The sequence below is a fragment of the Equus przewalskii genome, unplaced genomic scaffold (genome assembly GCF_037783145.1).
Source record: "Equus przewalskii isolate Varuska unplaced genomic scaffold, EquPr2 ChrUn-7, whole genome shotgun sequence".
Classification (NCBI taxonomy): Eukaryota; Metazoa; Chordata; class Mammalia; order Perissodactyla; family Equidae; genus Equus; species Equus przewalskii.
The window spans coordinates 788,576-810,630 of record NW_027228755.1 but is presented as its reverse complement, the minus strand read 5'-3'; the positions used below and the strand labels follow the sequence as shown (position 1 = coordinate 810,630).

At 36.4% G+C, this 22,055-nt stretch overlaps 2 protein-coding genes across 6 annotated transcripts in view; one reads left to right on the top strand and one right to left on the bottom strand.

The window, feature by feature from the left end:
* LOC103541334 (T-cell surface glycoprotein CD1a-like) overlaps nucleotides 1-22,055 on the top strand; it is a 546,159-nt gene that overhangs the window by 112,903 nt on the left and 411,201 nt on the right. The gene's annotated exons all lie outside the window — the stretch shown is intronic.
* The window catches only part of FCRL1 (Fc receptor like 1), a 46,729-nt gene that overhangs the window by 6,087 nt on the left and 18,587 nt on the right, over nucleotides 1-22,055 (bottom strand). For 4 of the 5 annotated variants that reach the window (XM_070608481.1, XM_008529356.2, XM_070608482.1 and 1 more), the window contains 5 exons: nucleotides 21,031-21,058; nucleotides 19,953-20,035; nucleotides 19,661-19,732; nucleotides 19,016-19,047; nucleotides 17,448-18,081 (listed from right to left, as the gene is read on the bottom strand). In XM_070608481.1, the coding sequence (XP_070464582.1) occupies nucleotides 18,010-18,081; nucleotides 19,016-19,047; nucleotides 19,661-19,732; nucleotides 19,953-20,035; nucleotides 21,031-21,058 (287 nt within the window). In that variant the 3' untranslated portion in view covers nucleotides 17,448-18,009. Of the gene's footprint in view, nucleotides 1-17,447; nucleotides 18,082-19,015; nucleotides 19,048-19,660; nucleotides 19,733-19,952; nucleotides 20,036-21,030; nucleotides 21,059-22,055 lie in introns of those variants that run through there. The other variant, XR_011536967.1, reaches the window with a different exon arrangement.

Genomic DNA, 22,055 nt, shown 5'->3' with positions numbered 1-22,055 from the left:
ATACCAAAGCCAAATAAGAATACTACAAGTAAATAAAACTACCGGCCAATATCCCCAATAAATATGTATGCAAAAATTATCCACAAAACACTAGGAAATCAAATTCAACAACACATTAAAAAGATTGTACACCATGATCAAGTGAAATTTATCCCTTGGATACAAAGATGGTTCAATATATGCAAATCAACAAATGTGATACATCAATTTAATAGAATCAAAAATAAAATGATCATTTTAATAGAGGTAGAAAAAGTATTTGATGAAATTCAACATCCTTTCATGATAAAAACACTCAACATTGAGTATTGAAGGAATGTACCTCAACATAATAAAGACCACATATGACAAGCCCACAGCTAACATCATACTCAATGGTGAAAAGCTGAAAGCTTTTCCTTGAAGATCAAGAACAAGCAAGAATGTCCATTCTTGCCATTCTTATTCAACATAATACTGGAAGTCCTAGCCAGAGAAATTAGACAAAAGAACAATCAGAAACGAAGAAGTAAAATAATCTGTTTGCAGATAACATGATCCTGTATATAGAAAACTCTAAAGACTCCACCAAAAAAACTGTTGAAAATAACAAACAAATTCAGTTAGATTTTAGGATATGAAGTCAACATACAAAAGTCAGTTGTACTCCAATGTCATCAACATAGTGGTGTGAGAGGATCCCTTTGTCTCTCTCCTTCAATCTACAGGAAGTAAAACATTCATAACCCAAAAAAGGCTACATTACCCAACACACCAGGACACTGGAGAGATCCACACATCAGTATATATGAAGGTGGGTGGATTGGAGCATGTAGAGGAGGCAAAATGGGGGAACAGCAGAGGTGGTGCCCAGAACTGTGGACCCCCAGTCATGGCAACTGAGCCAGCCACCCCTAGCACCAGAGAACTCAGTAGGCAGCAGTGGAGGTGTATGTGTGACTTTAGCCAGCCAGCTGTGACAACACCTACAGCCATGGGGAGCCAAGCATAGTGAAGGCAGAGGCCCATAATTCCGGGACCTCCAGCTATCGCTCAGAACCTGGTAACAGCAGCAGAGGTTCTCATGTGACTCTGACATCCCAGTAGTGGTGCCTGCAGTCACAAGGTAACAGGAAACAGCTGTCAGTGCCCCCACAAACTTGTCTCCCTCCCCACCCCCCCAATACAGCAGCAGAGCTTCTGACCCAGGTCATCCTGGATCTGATGGAGGAATCAGCCGTTCCTGTACTCCACACAGTGAAGCCAGAGACCACAATGACACTGGCAACAGTAAGGCATCAGTGACCCCTAGAGGTTCAGGCAGCGATGACGAGAGTATCAGTGACAACCTGTACAGAGGTGGTGCAGGGTGGAACTTGCCAATCCTCAGATATAGCCAGAGGTGGCTCAATTAAGAGAAACCAAAAACCAGTGCTATAGCGCCACCTGCTGAAAGACAAAAGAAAGGCTTCTAATTTTCAACCAGTTGAGTAGTTTGAATCAAAACAAACGAAGCTATACCTAAATAAGAAAAGTGTTCACTATGACAAATGCACCAGTGTCAGAATAACTCAGCAAGCACCACAAAAAGCCACAGTAACATGGTATCACAAAAAGAAAATAACAATACTCCAGAAAGCAAATGTAAAGTCATAGAAGATTGTGATCTAACTGATAAAGAATTCAAAACAGCTGTCATGAAGAAACTTAATGAGCTACAGGAAAACTCAGAAAGGCAGTTCAATGAGCTTGGGAATAAAATCAATGAACAGAAAGAATACTTTACCAAAGAGATTAAAACTCTCAAAAGGATACGAATAAAAATTCTGGAGCCGAAGAACTCCATAAATGAGATGAAGACTGTATTAGAAAGCATTGGAAATAGAGCAGACTATATGGAAGAGAGAATTATGGAGCTCAAATATGGAAACCTAGAAATGATGCAAGTAGAATTGGAGAGAGAACTAAGATTTTTTAAAATGTATAAGTTGTACAGGAATTATATAACTCCAATAGAAAGGGCAACATAAGAATAATGAATATCCCAGAAGAAGAAGAGGAGGGGAAAGAGTTTATTTAAAGAAATAATATCTGAGAACTTCCCAAACCTGGGGAAAGAATTGGATATACAAATTCATTGAGCTAATAGAACACCCAATTATCTCAACACAGAAAGACCTCCAAGATGCATGATAATAATACCGTCAAAAGTCAATGACAAAGAAATAATATTAAAGACAGCCAGGGAAAAAAAGCAATAACTTACAAGGGAACCCCCATAAGTCTATCAGCAGATTTCTCTACAGAAACTGTACAGATCAGGAGATACTGGAATGATATATTCAAAATATTGAAAGATAAAAACTGTCAGCCAAGAATCCTCTGTCCAACAAAGTTATCTTCCAAATATGAAGGAGCACTAAAGGTTTTTCCAGACAAAGGAAAACTGAGGGAGTTCATTTCCACTAGACCTCCTTACAAGAAATGTTGAAAGGAGCTCTTCTACCCTGAAACTAAAAGGCTAAGGTACATAAAGCTTTGAGCAAGGTAATAAATAGGCAGACAGAATCAGAAAATTGCAACTCTATATCAGGACAGATTAGCAAAGAATTAAAACATAAAGGTTAAACAGAAAAGAAGCATAAAACTAACCTCTTTGATTTGGTGACAAACTCATAATTTAAAAGGAGATAATTTGTGACAACAAAAGCATCGAAGGGAAGAGGAAAAGGATAGAACCTGCATAGGCAAACGAAGATAATGTGCTATCAGCAGAAAAAGGACTATCTTGTTTATGAGACCTTTTATACAAACCTCACAGTAACCACAAAACAAACGTTCAGAGCAGAGACACAAATCATAAAAAATGAGTTGACTGAGAAGAACATCAAAAAAAACCCCACCAAATTGAAATGGCAGACAGAAATGATGGAAATATAGAACAATCAGAAAACAAAAGACAAAATGATAGTAATAAGTCCTCATATATCAATAACCACCCTAAATGTAGATAGATTAAATTAACCAATCAAAAGACACAGAGTGGCTAGATGGATTAAAAAACAGGACCCAACAATACGTTGCCTCCAGGAGACCCGTTTCAGACCTAAAGACAAACATAAGCTCAAAGTGAAAGGCTGGAAGATGATATTCCAAGAAAATGGTAGCCAAAAGAAAATGAGTGTAGCCATGCTTATATCACACAAAACAGACTTCAACAAAAATGATAAGAAGAGATAAAGATGAACATTATATAACAATAAAGGAGATGACCTATCAAGACATAGAGCATCAAAATATATAAAACAATTATTAACAGACCTAAAAGGAGAAATTGACAACAACACAATAATACTAGAAGACTTTAATATCCCATTTGCATCGATGGATATGTCATCCAGACAGAAAATAAACAAGGAAACAACAGCTTTCAATGAAAAATTAAACCAGATGGACATTCTGCCCCCAAACAACAGAATATACATTCTTCTCAAATGCATGTGGAACATTCTCAAAGATAGACCATGTGTTGGGAAACAAAACAAGTCTCAATAAATTTAAGAAGATTTAAATCATATCAAGCATCTTTTCCAACCACAACAGTATGAACCAGAAATCAACTACGAAAGAAAGATGGAAATGTCAAAAATACATGGAAGCTAAACAACACGCTACGGAAAAATTATGGGATCAACAAAGAAATAAAAGGCTAAATAAAAAATATCTGGTGGCAAATTAAAATGAAAACATGACATACCAAAATCTATGGGATGCAGCAAAAGCAGTACTAAGAGAGAAGGTTATAGCAATATAGGCGTATCTCAAGAAACAAGAAAAATCTCAAATAAGCAATCTAAATTTACACCTAAAGGAACTAGAAACATAAGAAACGAAGCTCAAAGTCAGTATAAGGATGAATATAGTAAAAATCAGCAGAAACATATAAAATAAAGACTAAAAGGACAACAGAAAAGATCAATGAAATTAAGAGCTGAGTCTTTGAAAAGATAAACAAAATTGACAAACCCTTAAGTAGACTCACTAAGCAAAAAAGAGAAAAGACTCAAACAAATAAAATTGAAAATTAAAGAGAAGAATTACAACAGATATCACAGAAATAAAAAGGATTATAAGAGAGCACTATGAAAAGCTATATGCGAACAAATTGGATAACCTAGAAGAAATGGATAAATTCCTGGGATCATACAACCTTCTAAAATGGAATCAATAAGAAATAGATAATCTGAATACACTGAACACTAGTAAGGAGATTGAAAAGTAATCAAAAACTCCCCAAAAAAGCAAAAGTCCAGGACCAGATGGCTTCTCTTGTGAATTCTACAAAACACTCAAAGAAAATTTAATACCTATCCTTTTCTAACTCTTCCAAAAAATTGAAGAGGAGGGTATATTTCCTAACTCATTTTACAAGGCCATTATTACCCTGATACCAAACCACACAAGGACAACACAAAAAAGGAAAATTATGAGTCAATATTGCTGATGAACATAGATGCAAAAATCCTCAGCAAAGTACTAGCAAGCAAAACACAACATTACATTAAATGGATCATACATCACAATCAAGTAGGATGCCAGGGATGCAAGCATGATTCAACATCCACAAATCAATCAGCCTGATACATTACATTAGTAAAATAAAGAATAAAAATCACAAGATCATCTCAGAAGGTTTGGAGAAAACATTGACAGGATTCAGTATCCAATTATAATAAAACTCTGATTAAAATGGGTATAGAAGAAAATTACCTCAACATAATAATGCCCGTGTATGACAAACCCACAGCTAACATCATACTCAATGGTGAAAAACTGAAAGCTAGCCCTCTAAGAACAGGAACAAGACAAGGATGCCCATTCTCACCTCTGATATTCAACACAGTACTGGAAATCCTAGCCAGAACAATTAGACAAGAAAAAGAAATAAAAGGTATTCAGATAAGAAAGGAAGAAGTAAAACTGTCACTATTTGCAGATGACATGATTTCATATATAGAAAACCCTAAAGAATTCACCATAAAACTGTTAGAAATAATAAGCAAATACAGTAAAGTTGCAGAGTATGAAATCAACATACAAAAAAAAACAGTGACATTTCTATACGCTAAAAGTGAACAAGCAGGAGAAATCAAGAATACAATCTGATTTACAACCACAACAAAGTGAATAAAATACCAAGGAATAAATTTAACCAACAAGGTGAAAGACCTGTACACTGAAAACTAGAAGACTTTGTTGACACAAATCGAAGAAGACATAAAGAAATGGGAAGTTATACCATGCCCATGGACTGGAAGAATTAGCATAGCTAAAATGTCCATACTACCTAAAGCAATCTACAGATTCAATGCAATCTTTATGAAAATCTCAATGACCGTCTTTATGAAAATAGAATAGCAAATTCTAAAATTTATAAGGAACAACAAAAGACCCCTAATACCCGAAAGAATCCTAAGAAAAAAGAATAAAGCTGGAGATATCACACTTTCAAAGTATACTGCAATGTTATACTAATCAATACAGAATGGTACTAGCAGAAAAACAGACATACACATCAATGGAACAAAAATGAGAGCCCACAAATAGATCCACACATTTACGGACAGCTAATTTTCTACAGAGGGGTCAAGAACATACAAAGGAGAAAGGAAAGTCTCTTCAATAAATGATATTGGGATAACTGGATAGTCACATGCAAAAGAATGAAAGTAGACCACTATCCTACAGCATACAGAAAAATTAACTTAAAATAGATTAAAGACTTGAATTTAAGACCTGAATCCATAAAACTCCTAGAAGAAAACATAGGCAGTATGCTCCTTGACATTGGCCTTAGCAGTATCTTTTTGGACATGTCTCCTTAAGCAAGAGAAATAAAAGAAAATATAAACAAATGGAAGTACATCAAATTAAAAATCTTCTGCACAGCAAAGGAAACAACTTACCAGTTGGGAGAAAATATCTGCAAATCATATATCCAATAAGAGTTTAATATCCAAAATCTATAAAAACTCATACAACTCAGCAACAACAAAATAAACAATCCAATTAAAAAATGACCAGAGGATCTGAACAGACATTTTTCCAAAGAAGATATACAGATGACCAACAGGCAACAGGCATGAAAAGATGTTCAACCATACTAATTATTAGGAAAATGCAAATCAAAACCACAATGAGATATCACCTCATTCCTGTCAGAATGGTTTTATTAAAAAGACAAGAGTGACATCAGCATTATGGTAGACTGAGCTCTTCCAGAAATCTCTCCCCTCCACCACACAATGTAAAAGACATTCATACTCCAACAAAGGACATCCACACAACACAAAAGACCTCTGAGAGACCCATGCATCCACATGTCTGAATAAACTACTTAGGGTGGAGAGGCTGGAGTTCCCCTTGGAGGAGGTGGAACAGGGTAAGAGAAAACTTCATTCCCTCCCCAAAAAACTGCTATCCAGGACTGTGCACAGCCTCTGAGAGGGAAGAGGGGAGGGGATGCTAATGCAGGGATGATCTCATTAAGCCCACACCACAGAAGAGCAGATAGGGAGAGCAGAGCCAGTAAGCCCACAAGAGCACACAGAAGAAAGTGCCCCTCCCACCCACCTACCCAGCACTGGCCCCAGAGCCTGGGATCCTGGCAGAATGCAGAAGGCTCAGAATATGCGGCTCTTAACCCCCACCTAGTGGTGATAGTTGGTAACTGCAACCAAATAATAGCAGGATGGGAAAGAACAAAGTCACACCCTCTAGCTGTATCAAAAATTATGTTAAATCTCCATATCAGAAATAAAATGACAAGTACCCAGAAATCAGTCCTGAAGACACAAAAATATGTAATCTAAATTACAGAGAATTCAAAATAGGTATAATCAAAAACCTCAATGAGTTAAAGAGAATGTAGAGAAACATTTCAACAAGTTCAGGAGCTACTTCACAAAAGAGATTGCAACTATAAAGAGGAATCAATCAGAAATGTTGGAGATGAAAGACACAATCAATGAGATAAAACAAAATATAGATTCCCTGAATGTTCAAGCAGACGTCATAGAGGAGCAAATCAGCATAATCAAAGATAGACATATTGAAATGCTCCAGATAGAGGAGGAGAGAGAACTAAGACTAAAAAGAGGTAAAGAAAGTTTCCAAGAAATATCTGACTCAATTAGAAAATGCAACATAAGAATTATGGGTATTCAAGATGGAGAAGAGAAGGAGAATGGAGCAGAAATATTATTCAAAGAAATAATAGCAAAGAACTTCCCAAACCTAGGGAAAGAGATGGAAATCCATATGGAAGAGGCTATCAGATATCCTAAATACACCAATGTAAAAAGACCTACTGCAAGGCAGATAGTAGTGAAACTGGCAAAAGTGAATGACAGAGAAAGAATACCAAGGACAGCAAGGCAGAAGAAAATAACCTACAAAGGAACCCATATTAAGCTTTCATCAGATTTCTCTGCAGAAACCTTATAGGCTAGGAGAGACTGGAATGACATATTCTAATCTTTGAAGGACAAAAACTTTCAGGCAAAAATACTCTATCCAGTGAAAATATCCTTCAGATATGATGGAGAAATACAAACTTTCCCAGATAAAAACAAAAGCTAAGAGAGTTCATAGCCACAGGACACCGCCTCCCACCCCCAACAAGAAATTCTCAAGAAGGCTGTCATACCTGGGGAAAAATAGGTTAGCAAATTCTCAAGTATAACATTAAAGATAAAGGGAAGGAAAACACCAAAAACAGACATAATCTTATCATTTTAACCACAAACTCACAACACAAGATTAATAAGATGTGAGAAAAACAACTTAGGTGGGAAAGAGGACAGGGACTGAATCAGTTTAGTCTAAGGAAATAAGAAGCCATCAGAAAATGGACTATCTTATCTATGAGATGTTGAATACAAATCTCCTGGTAACCACTCAATAAAAAGGCAGAACAGAGACACAAATAATACATAAGGAGAAAACAAAGAAACACAACATAAAAAAACTACATAACTCAATTGATAGACCAAAACATATGACAAGAAACAAAGGAAAAGCAATAGAACAGGAAAACGAGTGATAAAAATGGCACCATTAAGGGCTCATATATCAATAGACACCTTAAATATAAATGAATTGAATTCTCCACAAAAGGCACAGAGTGGCGAGATGAATTAAAGAACAAGACACAAAAATATGCTGCCTCCAGGAAATACATCTCAGCTCCAACGACAAACACAGGCTCATAGGAAAGGGATGGAAGACGATGCTCCAAGCTAATGGCAAACAAAAGAAATCAGGTGTCTCAATACTTATACTAGACAAAGTAGACTTCAAGATAAGACAGATAAAGATAAAGAGAGACAAAGAGGGGCAGCATATAATGATCAAAGGAAAAGTCCACCAAGAATACATAACACTTATAAATATCTATGCACCCAACACAGAAGTACCAAAGTACATAAAACAACTATTAACAAACCTGAAAGGAGATACTAATAATAATGCAATAATAGTAGGGGATGTCAATACTCCACTCACATCAATGGATAGATCACCTAGACAGAAAGTCAACAAGGAAACAGTGGAATTAAATGAAAAGCTAGACCAGGTGGACTTAATAGACATATATAGAACACTCCATCCAAAAACAGCAGAATACACATTCTTCTCAAGTGCACATGGAACATTCTCGGGGATAGACCATATGTTGGGAAACAAGGCAAGCCTCAATAAATTTAAGAAGATTGAAATAATAACAAGCATCTTTTCTGATCATAATGCTATGATGCTGGAAATTAATTACAAGAAAAAAGCTGAGAAAGAGACAAAGATGTGGAGACTAAACAACATACTATTGAACAACCAGTGGATCACTGCAGAAATTAAAGGAGAAATAAAAAAATTTCTGGAGACAAATGAAAAGGAAAACATATAATAATTCATATGGGGTGCAGCAAAAGCAGTACTAAAAGGAAAATTCATCACAATACAGGCTCACCTTAACAAACAAGAAAAATCCCAAACAAGCTGTCTCAAACTACACCTAACTGAATTAGAAAAAGAAGAACAAATAAAGCCCAAAGTCAGCAGAAGGAGAGAAATAATAAAAATCAGTGCAGAAATAAATGCAATGGAAACAAAAAAAGGCAGCAGAAAAGATCAATGAAACAAAGAGCCGGTTCTTTGAGAAGATAAACAAAATTGACAAACCCCTAGCCAGACTTACAAAGAAAAAAAAAGAGAAAGATCAGATAAATAAAATTAGAAATAAAAGAAGAAATTAACAACAGATACCACAGAAATACAAAGGATTATAAGAGAATACTACAAAAAGCTATATGCCAACAAAATGGACAGTGTAGAAGAAATGGATAAATTCTTAGATGCATACATCTTCCTAAAGCTGAATCAAGAAAAATAGATAATCTGAATAGACAAATCACAAGTAAAGAGATTGAAACAGTAATCAAAAACATCCCAAAAAATAAAAGCCCAGGACCAGGCAGCTTCCCTGGAGAATTCAACCAAACTTTCAGAGAGGATGTAATAGCTATCCTTCTCAAGATATTCCAAACAATCAAGGAAGGTGGAATGCTTCCTAACACATTCTACGAGGCCAACATCACTCTGATACCAAAGCCTGACAAGGATAACACAGAAAAGGAAAACTACAGGCCAATATCACTGATGAACATACATGCAAAAGTCCTCAACAAAATATTGGCCACCCAAATACAGCAATACATCAAAAGGATCATACATCATGATCAAGTGGGATTTATACCAGGGACACAGGAATGATTCAACATATGCAGATCAATCAATGTGATACATCACATTAACAAAATGAGGAATGAAAACCACTAAATCATCTCAATAGACACAGAGAAAGCATTTGACAAGATCCAACAGCCATTTATGATGAAAAACTCTTAACAAAATGAGGATAGAAGGAAATTAGCTCAACATAATAAAGGCTGTGTGTAACAAACCCACAGCCAACATCATATTCAATGGGGAAAAACTGAACTCCACGCCTCTGAGAATAGGAAGAAGACAAGAATGCCTACTCTTACCACTCTTACTCAACATAGTACTGGAGGTCTTGGCCAGAGCAATTAGGCAAGAGAAAGGAATAAAAGGAATCCAAATAGGGAGTGAAGAAAAGAAACTCTCGCTGTTTGCAGATGACACGATCTTATATATAGAAAACCCTAAAGAATCCATTGGAAAACTATTAGAAATAATTAACAACTACACAAAGTTGCAGAGTACAAAATCAACTTGCAAAAATCAGTTTCATTTCTATACTCTAATAATGAATTTACAGAAAGAGAACTCAAGAATACAATTCCATTTACAATTGCAACAAAAAGAGTAAAATATCTAAGAATAAATTTAACCAAGGAGGTGAAGGATTTATACAGTGAAAACTATAAGGCATTGTTGAAAGAAATAGATGATGACATAAAGAGATAGAAAGAAATTCCATGCACATGGACTGGAAAAACAAGCATAGTTAAAAATCTACAAAGCAATCTACAGATTCCAAGCAATCCTAATCAGAATCCCAATTACATTCTTCATGGAAACAGAACAAAGAATCCTAAAATTCACGTAGGGCAACAAAAAACTCTGAATTTCTAAAGTAATCCTGAGAAAAAGAACCAAGCTGGAGGCATCACAATCCCTGGCTTCAAAATGTACTACAAAGCCATAGGAAGCAAAACAGCATGGTACTGGTACAAAAACAGGCACATAGATCAATGGAACAGAACTGAAAGCCTGGAAATAAAACCACACATCTACAGACAGCTAATCTTCAACAAAGTTGCCAAGAACATACAATGGAGAAAAGATAGTCTCTTCAATAAATGGTATTGGGAAAACTGGACAGCCACATGCAAAAGAATGAAAGTAGACCATTGTCTTATGCTATACACAAAAATAAACTAAAAATGGATCAAAGAATTGAAGATAAATCCTGAAACTATAAAACTCCTGGAAGATAATACAGGTAGTACACTCTTTAACATCGAACTAAAAAGGATCTTTTCAAATACCATGTCTTCTCAGAAAAAGGAAACAAAAGAAAAAATAAACAAGTGGGATTTCATTAGACTAAAGAACTTCCACAGGCAAAAGAAAACTAGAATCAAAACCAAAATACAACCCACCAACTGGGAGAAAATATTTCCAAATCATATGTCTGACATGGGGTTAATCTCCGTAGTATATAAGGAACTCACACAACTGAACACCAAAAAACAAACAGCCTGATCAAAAAATGGGCAGAGGACATGAACAGACATTTTTCCAAAGAAGATATACAGATGGTCAATAAACACATGAAAAGACGTTCAACATCACTAATCATCAGGGAAATGAAAATCAAAACTACACTAAGATATCACCTTACACCTGTTAAAATGGCTATAATCACTGAGACTAAAAATAACAAATGTTGGAGAGGGTGTGGAGAAAAGGGAACCCTCTTATACTGCTGGTGGGAATGCACAGTGGTGCAGCCACTATGGAAATTCCTCAAAAAACTAAAAACATAAATACCATATGACCCAGCCATCCCGCTACTGGGTATCTACCCAAACAACTTGAAATCAACAATCCAAAGTAACATATGTACCCCTATGTTCATTGCAGCACTATTCACATTAGCCAAGACATGGAAACAATCCAAATGACCAATGATTGGATAAAGAAGATGTGGTATATATATATACAATGGAATACTACTCAGCCATAAAAAAGACAAAATCATCCCATTCGCCACAACATGGATGGACCTGGAAGGTATTATGCTAAGTGAAATAAGCTAGACTGAGAAAGACAAACACCATATGATTTCACTCATATGTGGAATATAAACAAACACATGGGCAAAGAAAACAGTTCAGTGGTTACCAGGGGAAGGGCAGGGTGGGCACAGGGGTGAATGGGAGCACTTATGTGGTGACAGACAAGAAATAATATACAACTGAAATTTCACAATGATGTAAACTATTGTGAACTCAATTTTAAAAAGACAAGAAATAAGAAGCGTTAGAGAGGATGAGGAGAAAAGAGAACCCTTATACACTACTGGTGGTAATGTAAACTGGTGCAGCCACTATGGAATACAGTATGGAGTTTCCTCAAGAAATTAAGAATAGAACCATCATATGATCCAGCTATGCCACTTCTGGGTATTTATCCAAAGGACATGAAAACATTAATTCAAAAAGATATATGCATCCTTATGTTCACTGCAGCGTTATTCACAACAGCAAAGACAGAAACAACCCTAAGTGCCCATCAATGGATGAATGCATATAGAAGATGCAACACATATATTATATTATATATATATCATATATACAATGGTATACTACTTAGTCATAAAAAAGGTTGAAATCTTGCCATTTGCAACAACGTGGATGGACCTTAAGGGTATTATGCTAAGCAAAATAAGTCAGATGAAGAAAGGCAAATACCATATGATTTCACTCGTACGTGGAAGATTCAAAATAACAACAGACAAACACATAGATACAGAGAACAGATTTGTGGTTACTAGAGGGGAAGAGGAGTGGAGAAAGGGTGAAAGGGATAAAGGGGCACATTTGTATGGTGATGGATGGAAACTAGACTTTTGGTAATGAACACAATGCAGTGTGTACAGAAGTTGAACTATAATGACATACACCTGAAATTCATGTTACAAACCAATGCTGCCTCAGTAAAAAAAGAAACTCAATTGCATTTCTATACACCAACAACAAATTATCTGAAAAGAAATAAAGAAAACAATCCCATGTATTATAGCATCAAAAACAATATCATACTTTGGAATAAATTTAACCAATGAGGTAAAAGATGTGTATACTGAAAACAGTAAGACTGATGTAAGACATCGAAGAAGACACAAATAAGTGGAAAGATATCCTATGTTTATCAGTAACAAGAATTAATATTGTTAAAATATTTATATTATCCAAAGCCATCTACAAAGTCAATGTAATCCCTATCAAAATTCCAATGATTTTTTAAAGAAAAGGAAAAAACAATCTTAAAATTTATGCAGAGCCATAAAAGAGCCCAAATAGCTAAAGTAATCTTGAGAAAGAAGACTAAAGCTGGAGACATCACACTTTCTAATTTCAAATAATATTACAAAGCTATCACAACTGGCATTAAAACAGACACTTAGGCCAATGTTACAGAATTGAGAGCCCAGAAATAAAACCACATATATATGGTCAACTAATATTTGACAAGAGACCCAAGAATACTCAATGGAGAAGGTAGACTCTCTTCAATAAATGATGTAGGGAAAACTGGATATTCACATGCAAAATAATGAAACCAGACTCCTATCTTACACCATTCACAACAATTAACTTGAAATGGATTAAAGGCTTAAACGTAAGACCTGAAATCTTAAATCTCCTAGAAGAAAACAGGGAAAAACCTCCTTGACATTAGTCTTGGCAACAATTTTTTGGATATGACACCAAAAACACACGGAACAAAAGCAAAAATAAACAAGTGGACTACATCAAACTAAAAAGCTCTGCACAGCTAAGGAAACAATCAACAAGATGAAAAGGCAACCTATTTAATGGAAAAAAAAATTTGTAAACCATATATCTGACAAAAGGTTAATATCTAAAATATACAAGAAGCTCATACAACCCAATAGCAAAATCAAATAATCCAATTAAAAAATGGGCAAAGGACAGAAATAGACATTTTTCCAAAGAAGACGTACAAATGACCAATACGTTCATGAAATGATGCTCAACATTACTAGTCATCAGGGAAATGCAAATTGAAACCATGAGATGTCAGCTCATACCTGTTAGAACGTCTATTATCAAAAAGATAAGAGAAAATAAGGGCTTGCCAGGATGTGGAGAAAGGAAACCCTTGACACTGTTGATGGTAATGTAAACTGGTATAGCTACTGCAGAAAACAGTATGGAGGTTCCTCAATAAGTTAAAAAGAGAAGTACCATATGATTTAGCAATCCCACTTTTAGGTATATATCTGAAAGAAATCATTTTCTTGAAGAGATATCTGTACCATCATATTCATTGCAGCATTATTTGAAAAAGCCAAGACATGTAAATAACCTGTGTCCATCGACAAGTGAATGGATAAAGAAAACGTAGTGTATATACATACAATGGAATATTATTCAGCTACGAGAAAGAAGGAAATCCCGCCATTTGTAGCAACATGAATCAACCTGAGGGCATTATGTTAAGTGAAATAAGTCAAAGAAAGACAAATACCAAGTGATTTCACTTACATGAGGGATCTAAAAACATTGATGAGTAGAAACAGGGAGTAGAATGGCAGTTTCCAGGGGTTGGATATTGAGGGAATAGGGATATATTGGTCAAAGGATACAAACTTCCAGGAATAAGTTGAATAAGTTCTTGGGATCTAATACACACCATGGTGACTAGAGTTGCTAAGAGTAGATCTTATATGTTCTTACCACACACAAAAATAGGTTATTGTGTGTGGTAATGAAGGTGTTAAATAATCCTATTGTGGTAATCATTTTATAATATATACGTGTATCAAGTTTTGCACCTTAACCTTACCCATCGTTATATGTCAATTATATCTTGGTAAGGCTCGGGAAAAAAAAAGAAAGAAATTGATTAAGAAGTAAGGAGTGGAATGTAAGAAGTGATGGAGAGGTTTGCTGCAAGTGTTAAGGTAAAAGTTGATCATACTAAGAAGTTCAAGCTTTTCTGAGCACGTGGTGCTCCAATTTCATCCTTTGAGACCCTCCTTGAGGTCCAAGTACATAGCAGTGGCAGACAAAATATAAAATATAAAAATCTACATTTGTCCTAAAAAAATGCTAAAAATTTTTGTGGGCCAGAAACAGAAACTCAAAGCAGAAAATGCAACTAAAGGAAATAAGAGAGCAAGGCTATCAGGAGGAATAACATTCAAGGCATAAGAAATAGCAAGTATAGAATTCCTGAGTTGGGACTGTATTTGATGTATTTGAGGAATTCTAAGGCTAATGTGGTTGAAGCAGACTATGCAACAGGAGGAATGGTAGGAAGATCTGTAGTATTAAACAGAAAGTTCAAATAAGCCATGTTGTATTTGGATGAGATAAGGTAGCACGGAAATAACAGAGAAAAGAACACTGGTTGGCCCCGTGGCGCAGCGGTTAAGTTTGCACATTCCGCCTTGGCAACCTGGGGCTCCCCAGTTTGGATCATGGGTGTGGACCCACACACTGCTTGGCACGCCATGCTGTGGTAGGCGTCCCACATATAAAGTAGATGAAGATGGGCATGATGTTAGCTCAGGGTCAATCTTCCTCAGCAAAAAAGAGGATTGGCAGCAGATGTTAGCTCAGGGCTAATCTTCCTCAAAATTATTAATTAATTAAAATAAAGTCCTATTTAAAAAATAATAAAAAAAGAACAGACTATTTAATAAATAAGAGTGGGCAATTTTTGTTGAAAAAAATGAAGTCAGATCTCTATCTCACATAATTTTTTAAAATCCAAAAAGATAAAGACATAATAAAAACAAAAACAGGAAAAGTTAGATTCTTACCCCAACCAAACATATACATGACAGATTGGATGAATATAAAAGTAAAATTATGAAAACATTATAAGAAAATATAAGAATATTTTTATAACGTAGTAACATGGTCTGATAGAAGATGACCCAAAAGAAAAGCAATTCAAGCCAAGAAGGAAAAAATTGAGATTTAGCAGCACAGAAACTAACATTCCATATTTCAAAATTCACTGTAATTAAAAGTGAAGTGAAAAATTAGACATATACAATGGAGAAATGATTAAAAGACAACGTTCAGTAGTTGTTTCTAGAGGGGCAGAAATGGAATGGGAGGGGATATGAGGAAACCTTCTGGAGCAATGGAAACATTTTATATCATGATAGGTTTCTGGATTACTTGGGTGCATGCATTTGTCAGACTGATGGAACTGTGCACATGAAATCTGTGCATTTCACTGTATATAAATTATACCTCAATAAATAGTTCCTATAAAAGCTATAACAAAAAGCCAAAGGAGCACACAGAAGGTGAGCAAAGAGTAAGCATAGGAAATTTTTAGAAGAACTACAAATTCTCAGTGAATGTATGGAAAGATGCTTGACTGCATTAACAATTTTAAAAATTGTAATTGATACTTTTCTCCCACTGATTGATTCTCTCATATACTGTTGGTGGACGTATGAATTAATACAGCCTTACTGGAGAGTAATTTAAGAGTATTTAACAAAAAAACATCTAATGTGCATAACCTAAAATGCAGTAATACCGAATTTACAAATTTATCCTTCAGATGAATTAACAGGAATGCATAAATATGTTTGTATAATGACATGTATTTTAGCATTGTTTTTATAATACAAAATTTTTGGAAACCACCTTAACGTCCCTCAGTGGTTGAAAGGATTAAAATATATTGAGATAGTATTTAATGGTACTGAAATGTACACATTAAAATGGGGGCCTGCCTGGTGGGGTAGTGGTTAAGTACACACGCTCTGCTTCAGCAGCTCAGGGTTTGTAGCTTCAGGTCCCCAGTGTGGACCTAGCACTGCTCGTGAAGCCATGTTGTGGCAGCATCCCACATAAAATAGAGAAAGACTGGCACAGACATTAGCTCAGTGGCAATCTTTCTCAAACAAAAAGAGGAAGACTGGCAACAGATGCTAGCTCAGGGCCAATCTTCCTCAGAAAAAATTAAAAACTGGTTAAAATGATAAGTTTTGTTATATATATTTTACCAAAGTAAAAGAAGAAAAATACATACTATGATTTACCTATGTAATATAAAAACTGGTTAAAATGATAAGTTTTGTTATATATATTTTACCAAAGTAAAAGAAGAAAAATACATACTATGATTTACCTATGTAATAGAATACTACTTTTAAAATAGTGCAATAGATCTTTATACAGACTTGAAAGTATTTCATGATATTTTGTTAAATGGATACTTTTATAAATTTGTACATATTTACATGTATGTATGTGTAAGTGTGTGTACAAAAATAGAAAAATATCTGCAGAGCTAAGATTTTAACAATGCTAAGTTTTTAACAATGGGTGCCACTTGTGGTGTAAAATTATAGGGAAGACTTTAAATTTTTACATTATATATTTTTAAATTGTTTTAATTTATGAGTTAGTGCATGACTGTTTTAAAGTTAAAATACAGACTCCAAACTATATTATCATGTTTTCAAAAAGTTTGTGAATAAAAGAAGAAAATTTATATTCATAAAGCTTCTAGAGGCAGCAATAAATACCGAACTTTGGATGTGGTGAAACTTACAAAGATTGTATCTCATTATAAACATGAGAGCGTCTCGATTGGCCTGTGCATACAAAATATGTTACTAAAATTAAGTGTAGCCACAATAACTTCTTATGTAACTTTATTTTAATTCTAATTTGGTAACAGTGACACCCAATGCACTGTCATATTTTACACAGAAAGAGGATGATTGACATAAGTGACAGGTCTGGAGTTCTGTACTGTCTGAGCAGAGAAAGCCCTTGGACAAAAGGATGGACACAGCTCTCGGTATGGAGGAGTCCCACAAAATCACTAACCTTGGGTCCATGCATTCTAAGTATCACTGTCCCTCTACCCCAAGATCCCAAGTTCTTTTTGTCCCATCCTGCTTCCTCTTGTAAAAAGAAGTTAGAGCACAATTTGACCTGTGCCTAAAAGAGCCAGTAGGAATCCGGTTCTAGTAACAAAGTCCTTCCCATTTCTGCATTCATGTTGGTTCTCCTGGGTGAGTTCTTCAGGGTTTGAGCCTACTTCACTTCACAGTAGTTGCAGGAATAGTCTCATGGAGGAAAGCACCTGGATGAGGTATACTGGAAACTGACTCCCCCAGGACCTCTGAAGAACATATTGGTTCTGAGGCATGGGGTCATGGATGGTTGCCAAGGAGCAGAACTTTCCATAACTTTACATAGCATCTTCGTAGTCCAAATCTGTAATGCTTGCCTTCTTCAGCCAAGAATATATGGCTGAGGAGTCCTAGAAGCAAAGGCACGTGAATAGGACCAGAGCAGGGAAGACAAGAAGAACATGCCTCCCATGGTTTCTCTTCCCCAATCAACCTGGATGCATCCTATCATGGTGCACCACACAGCATATAAATTGGAGACTCTTGGAAGACTGTGGCCCTAGGCTAGCATTTTCAAAGGGCTGCATCCCACTCATGGGCCACAGAAGTGCCTCTAATGTGCTGCAAGCTGATCAAAACATGCAAGGCCTTCTCTCATTCTAATGGGCCATTGTTATTTCCATGGACTGTCATTTTTTAACGATGTCAAAATTTTATATTCATAAACTAAATTTAGCGTGTCTCTGGAGTTGACCAAGGACACAAATTCTGTCCTGAGTCATCTGGCTGCCACATCACTAGACAAAATTACAATGCACCTGCTGTCCTTGAACACATGGCCAGTTGGAATACCTGCAATATTCTGAAGGTATTTTTGTATCATCAGTGATGTCTTGAATTGTTCAAGGTTTACAAATTACTGAGTTTTAATGACATAAATCACTATTGGTTTAGCTTCGTTCAATATTAATTTCATTTTCTACGGGGGCTTGGTTAACTTTAGAGCATGGTGATGTGTGTATGGTTCAACAGTATTTCCTGATAAAGATTTTTAAGTAAATAGAACTCTTAGACTAGGCATGCGCTACAATTTAACTGCAAATCATCCATATGTGCATTGTTAAAGGAAATGTATATGTAACTTCCAAAATTTCCCTATACAGTGACACTTTATTGTTATAACCAAATGTCTTGATCCCCATTGTAGGGGGAAACAAGGGAGAAGGTAGACCATGGGATCTTTTGACTTTCCTAAGTGGCCATCATTTTAAAAGTTTGAGAACCAGTCCCCAGAATAAAGAGAAAAAGAGCATACAGGAAAGAACAACAGGGATTCCAACTCACCTTATCCTCAATATGTGTCCTTGGGGGTCCCACTGTGGAGGAAAAGGTACGATACATGCTGTCAGATTCCACTTATACTTAAAGTCCTTCACTAAATTAGTGTTAATAAGGGCTTCTTCCTCTCCTATTTCCTGTGGATTTATTTCCGTTAATACTTTTTGTCTCACTTTCCTGCCTATAACAAAAATAATTCCTTTACTATAAAGAGGAAAACTGGCAGCCTGGGAGTGGGAGGGTAAGTAGGTCCCCCCTGGCATTTATACCTCTCAGCTGTTCTGGGTCCAGCATGTATAGGATAGGACAAAACAACAGTAACTAGGCAGCTTGATGCAGTGCAACAGGGAGTGCACAGGGCTACTCAAAGAGGGCAGGCAGAAGCCACCATCTCCAATCTTGCCATCTCACTTGGGTGTGAGATATGCAGGAGATGAATTAGCATCAGCACTGGGCTCTACTGGAGGCAGCTTCCAGGTCAAAGGTCAGTGTTCAGATAGGCATAGAAATGCTCATGGTCAGCTTCAAGGGCAGAAGCAGCAGCAAGGAAGAACGCTGCCATATACATACTGCCATACACAGCCACTGATTATCCTCTTGGTTCCAGGAAAAGATAAAAGTCAGAGACAAATTCACTCCCTTATGTCTCACCTGCTGCTGGTTGCAGTTCCTGCTGCATGTGGTACACCAAAGAATAAACCTCATCCCCGCGTACAACATTCACTGCAAGGGAACAAAGGATGCATCATGACACAGTCGCTTCGTCCTGCCGTTGAACTTACTCCATACTTACCACCTTCACAGCCAAAAACACAGATGCGTCACCTATTTGCAGAAGTGGCTAGGGCACAGCAGTGTCAGGTTTGCCCAGCAGACATTACTCCGTTGCCCCTTCCCCCAGCTTGCTCTACCTACTTGTCCCAATTCACTTGGGAAGCCTCACCATTTTCGTATACAGGATGTTGTTGCTCCCGGTCAGGTGAGTTGAGGTAGGTAGATTGTTGGGGTACAGGGCTGGGAGGGCTCCTGCAAACACAGAAACACACGCTATCTATCTGGGATAGCATCCCAGATATCCCAGACATCACTATCTGGGATTATGAGTAAGACACTGAAGGAAAGAAGCCTGATAGAAAGTCCTGAGCAGAATACTAATTTACAGGAAAATCAGCAATCAGCACAGCTGTACGGTACAAGCCACGGCCCTATACCTAGGCTGAGTAGGGCATTGCAGAGTATCACTAGAGAATGTACCTCATGAATGTAAAGTCCTTGTCTGACTGACTCACTGTGGTATTGTCCACACCCAGAATAGTACCATTCACATCATAGGTGCTCAGTAAATACTCAGTGAAGAAATATTGATTCACTCCAGATGGAAAATATGTTGCTAGGCAGAAGAAGCAGCTTGAGGAGAAAACAGTCTTGCATGTACGTGTACCACTGAAAGTGTGCTACTCTGATTTGGGGAAAAAAATCAATATTTTGTTGGCATAAACAATAATACACTATAAAAATATATCATCTAAACATTGGTTATCCCCAGATGGCAGTATTTTCAAAAATCTTTTCCTCCTCTAAACTTCTAAAGAACTTCATCAACAATTTTTCATTATGTTTATTACTCTCTGGCCTATATTACAGAAATGCATATATATCTTAACTACTCAAAGACTCTCAAGGCATTTCCATATTTTCATGCCTTTCAGCACTCAACAGAATGACTTATAGACCCTCAGATATTGGTTAATTGATTGAATGAATGCGTGAAACGGGTCAAAGTAATGTAACTTTCTTATTCTGCAGATTTAGTGAAAGAGATAATCAGGAAGAATGATGCAAGGATTTAAATTAACTAGCTATTATATAAAAGAAGAGGAATCACAAATGAATGTTCAAAGTTGTCAGTGGGACGACTCTCAAATGGTAGTTTTGGGTACAATAAAACATGAAAAAAACTCAAATTTTTTGAATAGATTTTTCTATGTTGCCAGTGAACATAGAAAAAGCAGAGACCTCACCTGGGTGGATCCCTGGCTGCACGTCTTCCTGCAAGTCAAACAGATGAACATACATGTCAACGGAGGAACTCTTTCTTGGGGCTTTTATGTAGCCCTTGTGCGAGGAATGTTCCTCGTGCCAGAATGCCCATCACAAGGTGCCACGGTGTGCCCAGAGGACATCCTGGCAATCGTTTAGGCAGATCCTTCATTTTTTGACGAAGAGACTCAGGCCAGGATAGTCAAGCGAGCTTTCCAAACACAGTTTATACCAGAGCTAGGACTTGAGTCCAAGTCTTAGAAATCTTACATCTATTATATTTTTTCTTTTGGTATTACAATCATACCACCTAATCTTATCAGAACAAGAGTCCTCAGAAGCAGGAGCTGCCACAGCCGTGTTATAGAAGGATGAGGTGCCCAAAGATGCAGGAAAAGCTTGGAATTTAAATGAGAACTCACATTGTCTTCTCTTGCTCCATCTCCAACTTGTTCAATGGAGAACAGGAGACCAAGATTAAACACACAAACCAATATGTAATTACCAATTGTGATAAATATGAAGCTAAATAACTCAGTACTCTGATGAATAATAATAGAAGAGAATTGTAGGCTGTGTGGCAAGGAGGAGCCTCTTGGAGAAAATGATATTTACGATGAAAAGTGAGAAAGATCTAGCAATGAGTAGAATGTGTGGATGTGTAGATGAGCATTTCAGGGAGAAGAAAAACCATGTGACAATACTCTAAGATGAATAAGAATTATTGCATTGGTTGGGGGAGGGCAAAAGCAGTAAAGGTGGACATTTGTATGGTGATGGATGGAAACTAGACTTTTGGTGGTGAACACATTGTAGCGTTTACAGAAATCAAATTATAATGATGTACACCTGAAACCTATATAATGTTGTAAATCAACGTTACCTTAATAAGTAAAAAAGAATTGATGCATTGACTTTAACTAGGAGATGATTGGTGTAGCTGGAACTGTTAACTGTACTTCTCTTCCAGTGGCTGATTAGTTATTTTAAATAGAGTTACATTTTT